The sequence below is a fragment of the Pundamilia nyererei genome, unplaced genomic scaffold (genome assembly GCF_000239375.1).
Source record: "Pundamilia nyererei isolate P.nyererei 1_Seehausen unplaced genomic scaffold, PunNye1.0 scaffold00060, whole genome shotgun sequence".
Lineage (NCBI taxonomy): Eukaryota > Metazoa > Chordata > Actinopteri > Cichliformes > Cichlidae > Pundamilia > Pundamilia nyererei.
In genome coordinates, this window is record NW_005187461.1 from 1,011,310 (window position 1) to 1,020,883 (window position 9,574).

The window sequence follows — 9,574 nt, forward strand, 5'->3', positions numbered from 1 at the left end:
CTACTGGTCAGTACATATAACAAAGCAATGCTCTGTACAGAACTCTTAAGAGCTTCTTCTGCTGACTTTATCACAACACCGTCTTTGACCCCTTCCTCATTTCTTTTTTTTTTTTTGCATATTTGTCACACTGACATGTTTCTGTTTTTATTAAAACTACATTCTAAATATAAAATTTAGCTTTTAAATGAGTTCATCTATTCAGGTGATGAAAAAACTATCCCAACCTGCCTGGCCTAATGTGATTAAGTTACGGCCCCTTAAACCTAATAACACAGTTAGTGATGATTTCATTTATTAAAGGCAGAAAAGCCCAAACCTAATCTGAAACTGCTTGTGGCACCGTTGGCAGCGAGAACTTCAATCAAGGGTCTGACTGTCAGTCTTGGTGTGGAGGAATTTTGGCTCTTTTTTTGCAGAATTGTTTTAATTCAGCCACAGTGGAAGGTGTTTGAGTGCCAAGAGAATCCTAACCGGCCTAACGTCCGGACTTTGGCTAGGACACTTCAAAACATTCAGTATTTTATTTTTGAGCCGTTTTGCTGTTATGTTTCCAATCATCGTCCTGCTGACTGTGTCTTTGGTTTTGGGCATGATGTGTTGCTATGTATTTTTAAACACGTCTGGCAGTAATCTGCAGTGGGTGTGGTCAGTGAGACTGAACTCAGCTTTCCAAAATTGTGGTTAATCAGATTTAACAGGCGGGTGTTTGTCTTCACAAGAAACGGGTAGGTGTGGATAGTTTTTTTTTTCTCCTTTCATCAGCTAAATAATATAAAAAGTGCAGTTTTTAATTGCTCAGATTATCTTTCTCTAATATTTGTTTGATCTGAAATGTGTGAGAAACTAAATGGATAAATGGAGGTTGTTATAATTTTTACAGCAGTGTAATTGCTGTTTGCATCACTGGAGGCGAAGACACACGATCAGTTTCTGCAGTTATTCTATCATCACTTTCATTGGAACCATTTACATCATGTTATTTTTTTTTCTGTAAATATAAAAATAAAGAATAATGCTCACTACAACTTCCAGATTGTTTTGGTTAATAGCTTGCGTGCTCTTTTTGTTGCTGCTGATATTCTTAGACTTGAAATGAGACTGTATGCCTCAACACACTTTGTGCTTGTGTAGGAAATGACCCATGAGGAGAGGTCACTGATTCAAGATCTTGATAAGTGTGACTTTGGAGAAATCCATGCCATGCATAAAGCCAAGACAGAGGCCAGGAAAAATATGTCCAAGGAGGAGAAACAGGTAAAGCTCGCGTTCCCTTCTTTGTATTTGTATGCTGCTGTCTTCATAATGTGTAGCGTAATAACTGGAGTAAGTCCAGAGGAGCACCCTGTCCGTTTCTGAGGTAACGCGATCTGTATCTGAAATCTTTTTGTAGGCTTTGAAAGAGGCAAACCAGAAGATAGTGGATGAATACGGCTACTGCCTTCTGGACCACCACAAAGAACGCATTGGCAATTTTAAGATTGAGCCTCCGGGGTTATTCCGAGGTAGAGGCGAGCATCCCAAGCAAGGCATGCTGAAGAAGAGGATCCAACCAGAGGACGTCATCATCAATTGCAGCAAGTGAGAGTGTGATTGTGAAATCAGTGTATAGTTGAATACAGCTTTAGTTTCAGTCCCCTCCGTGTGCCCTTGTGGCTGAATGCAGAGCAGTGACATTTTCACTCAAAGAAACAAGTTCTTGATACACAAACTGTTTAAATGTGTAGAATCACAGGCTTGTTCAAATCAACATGACTAATATTATTTTTTCTTGTTACTTCTTTTAGGCTTAAATCTGTATTTGAGCTATGCATCAGTGCTGGTCATTTACATACTGTATTGCACTTGTTCTTGCTCTGGCAGAGAATCTCGTATCCCCGCACCACCCGCTGGGCACCACTGGAAGGAAGTTCGACACGATAACACCGTGACATGGCTCGTCAGCTGGACTGAAAACATCCAGGGCTCCAATAAGTACATCATGCTTAATGCCAACTCAAAACTGAAGGTGAGCTATCTGTTGCATAAGGGGGGGGATGCACATACAAGTGGGTACAAAGAAACATGCTGTCAAGATGCTGCAGACTTTGGGTTCAACAAAGTTCAGACTACTTTGGCAGCACAGTTCTCCAACTGGTTTTGGAAAAAACTAGTATCTCAGATTATTAGAATATTAACTAAGATCAATTCATACATTTAAAATACAGAAACATCCAACTTCTGAAGCATGTGTTCAGTCACTGGTTGATGATTCTTTACCATAAATGACTTCACTGTGTGCCGCATGGAGCCGATCGGCTTGCTGCTTCACTGTTATTGGCTGCTTTGATAACAGCCTTTAACTTGTCTGTTTCTCATTTTCTTTTCTGACTAAATGATAGATTCTCTATCGGCCTCAGGTCGTCTGAGTTATCTGGTCAATCAAGTACAGCAGTAACACCACTGGTGTGCCACTGCATCAAACTAAACTGAGATAAGCAGGATCAACATAATATTTCATTTTCATTTTCTCAAACTTGAAATTTTTTTCACAAGCTGTAAGTCAGATTAAAATGACAAAAGGCTTGAATCATTTCACTTTACATGTAATGGACATGATATAAATACATTTTTGAGATGCATTAGTCAAAGTGCTTCAGTTCTGATATTTTCCTAGCTCGCATTATGCCATTTTAAATAGAAAAGAATAAATAAGTATAAAGATATTTTGCTGTGTGTTTCGCTCATCTTCTACTGTTGTTCAGGTGGTGAGCAAACACTTAGCCACTGTCCTTCAAAGATAACTTGATAAATGTTGGAATTCATCATTCAGAACATTCAAGCTTTGTTTGATCTGTCACCAAACATCTCTCTATTCATTCTGTGGACTCCTTCAACCAACATTGTGAATGCTTTAATCCCACATTAAAAATATGAAATGTAACAGAAGCGTCCCGTTTCCAAAGGATTTACTTTTTCTTTCCCTTTTGAACGTAAAAAGCAAAACCAAACCGACTGGAAAAGCAGAAAAGCAGAACTTCAAAACACCATTTTCATCATCACCAAAAACTGCATGTGCACCAAACGTTTGATATAGAATATTTAAAGTGAAACTCCTAAGAACCTGTTTACAAGTCATGGGTGGAACTACATGTGAAATAAGTTGTGGCTTCAAAGTGAGTAGAACTGATAGGTTTTCTCATTTGAACTAGTTTGATTCTGCAGACTGCAAGTTTGGGGAAAAATGAAAAAGAAGTTTGTAGAATTAGCTGCTCGTGCAACATCCTCCTCCAGGCTAGAGGCTGGCTGTAAAATTAGACGAACTGTTGTGCTGCAGAGTTGCGTAGAAGGTAAATCAAGAATCAAAACCTTACAGAAAGAGTGCAGGGGAATGCAAATAACATTATAACCAAGTTATAATAAAATAAATAATTTGAATGGTTTGCATTTTGTCAGTTCAGCTCCAGATCTGCCAACTGACAAATGGTTGTTGTCCTGCTTCTGATATTATTCACAGAGCTGATTTAAATGAAACGTTAGCATAAACACAGCACAGATTTACAAACAAATCACAAACCTGGACACTTTTACACATTATGTTGAGCTATAATGCATAAAATGTATATTCTTAAACAAAATTGGTAATTACTTTTCCACAGCATGTCTTTTATCCCGTCTTCCTTCTCTCGCCCCGCCCCTCCCTGAGCCGGAGGTTTCTTCCTGTTAAAAGGGAGTTTTTCCTTCCCGCTGTCGCCAAAGTGCTGCTCATAGGGGCTCATATGATTGTTGAGTTTTCTCTGTATGTATTATTGTAGGGTCTACTGTACAATATAAAGCACCTTGAGGCGACTGTTGTTGTGATTTGGCGCTGTGTAAATAACATTGAATTGAATTTGATAATCCAATATGAGTAAACCTTTGCAACATGTTGTTGTTCTGTGCTCTGTTTGCTCACTCGTCTTCCTTTCCATCTTTCATGCATAAAGGTTAAGTTATTCCACAGTTCTCCGTGACTGTATCGGCACGTTGACTGATGGAGGGTTTAATTGTATGTAGATAGCAATAAATAACCAGAAGCAAACAGCAGACACAGAATGTTGTCTTATAGTGGAAGATCCTGTGTTAGTGATTGTTTCAGGGCTTTTAAAGGAAAACCACTTTTTCATCATTTTATTTTATAATTGTCATCACCTGTCACTTTTGCTTCGTGTTTCCGTTTCATGTTTAGTCTTTTCTCTCTTCCTGCTTATCTTGCCTTTCTTTCTTGCAGGGCGAGAAGGATTGGGAGAAATATGAGGTTGCTCGGAAACTGAAATCACGCGTGGATGACATCCGTTACCAGTACCTCCAGGATCTAAAGTCCAAACAGATGGTTACACGTCAGAGAGCTGTGGCGCTGTATTTCATAGACAAGGTTTGGGTTGCACAACTGATATTACAAATTGTTACATGTTCACACAGCAGAACTAGAAAGAAACTTTCACACGTGAGCTTCTCTGATTTCTGTCCACTTGGCCTCTGTCGTAGCTTTGCTTGTGATGTTTGCATGAATGTCGAGAAAAACTGACGACTGCATTGTCCGTGTAAATAGGCTGGAGCAAAGTGAAGATATTGGAAATCAATTCAGTATGTCTTGATTGCCTTTTCTGTTTTCCAACATAGTTGGATGAAAATCTTTTGCAAAGTAAATGGATTACATGTAGCCATTTTCTTCCAGAGACTTCAAGCTAATTATCTCAGTCTGTATGAAGTGAAATGATGGATTGAGGACGTGATTGCTTTTGGCTCATGCCAGAAACTGTTTCAGTTGCCATTTTTGTCTTATTTCATTTGTCACGAAGGTCTTTTTATTAGTACGTGTATATATTTTAACGGTTGTCTGACTCGCATGCGTGCTGTGTACCTTGTGATGGAAAAGCTCGGCGTGTACTTCTGCATCTGTGGTAATCTCTGTATCCTCTGACCCAAAAAGCTGGCCCTGAGAGCTGGCAATGAGAAAGAGGAGGGAGAGACGGCGGACACGGTGGGTTGCTGCTCGCTTCGTGTTGAGCACATCACTCTGCATGAGCAGCTGGATGGCAACGAATGTGTGGTGGAATTTGACTTCCTGGGTAAAGACTGCATTCGTTACTACAACAAGGTTCCTGTCATCAAAAAGGTAAAGGAAGAAATGACATAAACATGTTGGCACTTAAACGGGTGGAGGCTAAACAGTGTTCTCATGGGTGCACAGTGGTCAGCGTGATCGCTCTAAGATCACAAATGGAGGCAATTTTTAGCCTGGTTTCTCATTAAGATAATCATGTGCGCATCTTTGCATAAACCTGTACTTGTAACACACACAACCACACAATGTTGGCAGCTCTTTCCTCTTTGAAATCATGGATGTGTGTGGGGAGCAGCTACACTAATCTCATCATCAGAAGAAGGAACAGGAGGGTATCTTTGTTGATTTGGTTTTAAACTGGAGCTTAATGTATCTTAGTTTATAACGTGTGTGTGTGTAGGGAATTTTGAATGGAGGAGAGACGGCTGAGCCGCTTTACACACAGCAAACAAACTGCCTGAATGACTTACTGGGCTACAGACCCCAGCCAAAACAGAGCCAGCCAGATGTTGTGACAGATACTGTTTTAATACTTTATATGGTCACTAATTATGGTGCTTATGAGCAATATCATTACCTTAACAAGTACATGCACTTGTTAAGTGCACCTGCAGTGATGATTATATTGATTAGAGGTGCAGTGCTGTTTGTTTCAGTAGCTAACACCCTGGAAACTCTGGGTTTTCTCCTCCAGAGAGAGTCAATTACTGGGGAAAGACTCAGGTTTTCTCCCCTCTGACCTCTGCTTCTACTGCACCTGAACCAGCTGTTTTATTTCGTCATTCATAAAATTGCTATCAAACAGCACAGCAGAGCGAATTCATTTGTAGAAGTTTTAAAACCCCTGTTAGCTGTTAGTTCACTTTTTCCTTGTCTTTTTTGTGTGACTGCTTTTATAGTTTATCGGTACTCAATACAAGGACAGAGATCAGCTTAGAATAAACTTTGTAAGTTTCTAATTGTGTGACTGTGATGCAGCTAACAGCTAATTCCTGCACTGGAATCACTGCCCGTAATAACGTTTCTCTGTAAAGTTGTAGGCGAATCATAAAATCAAACACTGACGTCACACAGATAGAAAAATGACTATTGGGATCCTGGAGATGATGAATAGTATATAATATTTGAGAAAAGTTGAGGAGGAAATCACTTTAAAACAGAACCTAATACATTTTAAAATCACTTTTTAAATACACGATGCAGGAGGTCTGATTGTAATTTGATTACATTTCATGTTGAAATGTGTTCAGATTGAGATTTAGTCCTTGTACAGTTTCTGAAAACTCAACATAGTTTCCACTGAAACTCTAAATCAGAACTGGATCCGCTAACTGTCCAGTTTGGAGTCCACATGCATGATTGTTCCAAAATGGGTCAAGATTACAAACTGAGACTGGATCACACCTGGATCCAGTCTGGCTCCGGGCATTTCCAAGTCTTATCCCGTCAGGATCCATTCATAGTAGCTTATTTAAAACGGCTCAGCCTTCGTCCAAAACTGAGCTGAAATGTCTCAAATCTAGCCGATCAACGTGTCGATGGCTCTTTAAAAGCCCGGACACTTCTTATTATTTATTTGTTCATTCTGCCCTTTTTTTCCCCCCAGTTAAATGAGAAATAGTCATTTTGAACTCTCGCAGGCTCCCAGTTCTGCTGTCTTACAGCCCTACCAATCAGCTATCAATGAAGTTTGCTATTACATGGTTAAATATTAAGTGGTTATACTGGAAAACATCCAACATTTCATCCAGTAATGACAAAGATAATGAAATCTTCTGTAAGAACTTGAGATTGTTAAAGATCGTCAGTACATTAAAGTTTACTAAATAATGTTTGAAACTAAATTTTAAATGAATACAATCCTCAGCGCTGAGACATGTTCATATATTTTGATCTGCTTGATTAAAACGGAGGCTCTGCTCTTTATTTACCCGTTGCCATGGTGATTCATCACTGCCTTCGTCCACTCGTGCACACGCTCGGTTCAATTAACTGTGTTTGTTCACTCTAACTCTGCTCAGCTGCTCAGGAACCGAAAACTATTACAGAGATTATCTTAGTCACTCAGCTCGGTTTATTTTTAAACTCAGTTTGTTGAAGATGTTTCCTGGAGCAGCGCCCTGAATCTGCAGTTTGTAAACAGTAACGCTGTTTTGGAAAAGTCTTTACTAATGTAGTTCATGTGAGGCAAATCTGTCCATTCTCAGTAAGACAAGACATCAGCAAAAGCCACTGAGTCCAGTTTATATCATTATAATAATCAAGGTTTTGCCCTTTGGTTTTTGGCACAACTCACTGTGGAGAAGGTCACACGTGTCGATGTGTGCAGAGCCCCAAGCACAGAGGGAACTGAGATTTGTCCGAGGGATGCAGTTGTGGATTGGATCGCTGCGTTGGTTTAATTTGTCAGGCTGCTTGAGTAGTTCAGTCTGCAGCTCTCGGATCCAGAACCACAGCACGATGCTTACATAAAGTGCTGCTTCTGTCATCTGGACGCTGCACTGATACGCATGTAGTTCTGGGAAATAGATGATATTGCAAGTTTAAGCTTGTGTTGCCATGTATTTACAGATAAAGGTGTATTCAAACGATTTATTATTGTGCACACATACAAATGCTTTGTTTTCAGGAGGGAAAATAGAAACTGAAGGCAGCAGATAACCTGTACTTTTGCTCCTAGTTCAAAACACTTGGTATTACATTTGCTACAACGTAGCTTAATAGGATCTGTCAGCAGACCTCATTTTTAATGTCACCTCACATGACTATAAGTCCTTTTTTTTTTTTTTTTCGAGCCTTCTTGATGATAAATCAAACAGCTTACTTTCAAAGTCACCAGAGAGCCGTTTTACAATGTAGCGACAAGAAACCTGCTCAGATTGTTTCCAGTTCGCTGTCCTGACACATAACAGGCAACTTTTGTGAGAGAGCACTTTAGTAAAATAACTGAAACTCACTTCTGATTGATTACAGTTAAAAGAAGGTTCGTCATGTTTTGTCACAAACGATTGCAAAATTAGTCTCGATGTTTGTTTGCTGGACATTAGTGCAGAGAATTGAGGGGCTGCCTCAGACTTGCAGGACCTTGTCGTGTCTGTATCTGATGCACTAAATGATAATGCAGACTTAATGAGCAGGTTAGCAAATATCACAACAGAAGAACAAAATGCGACTGAAAACTTGACAAAAGAAAGAAGTCTAGAGTCTGTCAAACAGCTGTCTCGTGTGGATGTGTGTGTCTGTGTGCGCACACGTGCATATATGCATATGTAAATTTTTAACTCCTCCTCTGGTGTCAGCCAGTGCTATCATCTGTTGCAGAGATGGGAAAAGAAATGTTAGCACCTGACAGCCAAAGTGTTTTGTTTCTTGGCAGAACGTATAATTATTCAAATGAGTGCATTCAAAAGCATCACATGAGCTAGAATTAATTAGTCCCTGCATATTTTAGCATCATCAATTCCATGGAAAATCAGTAAGATTGCTGCTAAATGTCACCAGGAATAAAATGGAACAAGAATGGAAGAGAGGAATGTTTAGTTCTAATATCTGGAGATATCCCAACACATTGAATGCTATCTCATGTATTTCACTTATCCCGTACATTTTGCATTGACAGTTTTTCTCAATTTTTTTTCGAGTCATAGAAAAAAGCACTGGAATAAATAACCGAATCATTTTAAAGGGAAGTCCTGTATGTTATTTGTTAGCATCAGGCTGTCAGTGCGTGGCCACCGCTGTATCAACTTGGACGACAGCCTGACTTTTTCAAAGAACCCAGAGTGTGAGGACACATGTGGATGCGTAAATACAGACACATACTGATCGGTGCTTTGCTTTTTATATTTGCAGCTCGTCTTTCAAAGGAAACAAAATTGACACACAAATCAGCCGGTGAATATGTCAGCGTGTTTTATGAGGCAACACATCTGTGGCTCGTAATTGGTGTCTTGCATATTTTAGTAGTTTATTTGGGGAAAGGATGCATCTGTGAAACCCACAGAGTCACTTGAAATGTCAGATGTAATTGTGCCAGTTTTAATCCTCTGGCTTTGAGATGGACAAATAAAGCGAGGCTCCAAACGTGCCCCACAATTGCACTCTGGTGTGTGTGTGTGTGTGTGTGTGTGTGTGTGTGTGTGTGTGTGTGTACCTGTAGTTTTGTGGTATTTTTAGACCTGTCAGAAAATATTTTCTGTTTGTTTTTTTTTAATTTCATCAGTTTTTTCAGCCAGAATCCACCAATGAAACATAAACCCAAGAAAAATCTAGTGCAGCACCTGTGCAGATGTATTAAATGTTCTTATTTCTCTCTATACATGTTGATGTACTTTACCTGCATCTCTTTTCAGGTGTTTAAGAGTCTTAAACTTTTTCTGGAGAATAAACAGCCCGGAGACGAACTCTTTGACCGCCTAAATGTGAGTCTGTCTCAGCATGCATCTCCTCTAACATGTTGCACCTTTTATATGACCATTGCTATTAATG

At 39.5% G+C, this 9,574-nt stretch overlaps 1 protein-coding gene across 5 annotated transcripts in view; it reads left to right on the plus strand.

Annotated features, from left to right (window-relative positions):
- Nucleotides 1-9,574, plus strand: part of LOC102212067 (DNA topoisomerase I, mitochondrial) — a 27,876-nt gene that overhangs the window by 11,166 nt on the left and 7,136 nt on the right. For all 5 annotated transcript variants that reach the window (XM_005734751.1, XM_013911318.1, XM_005734749.2 and 2 more), the window contains exons 10-15: nt 1,135-1,257; nt 1,394-1,581; nt 1,864-2,008; nt 4,250-4,393; nt 4,952-5,137; nt 9,439-9,507. In XM_005734751.1, coding sequence (XP_005734808.1) covers nt 1,135-1,257; nt 1,394-1,581; nt 1,864-2,008; nt 4,250-4,393; nt 4,952-5,137; nt 9,439-9,507 — 855 coding nt within the window. The remainder of the gene's footprint in view (nt 1-1,134; nt 1,258-1,393; nt 1,582-1,863; nt 2,009-4,249; nt 4,394-4,951; nt 5,138-9,438; nt 9,508-9,574) is intronic.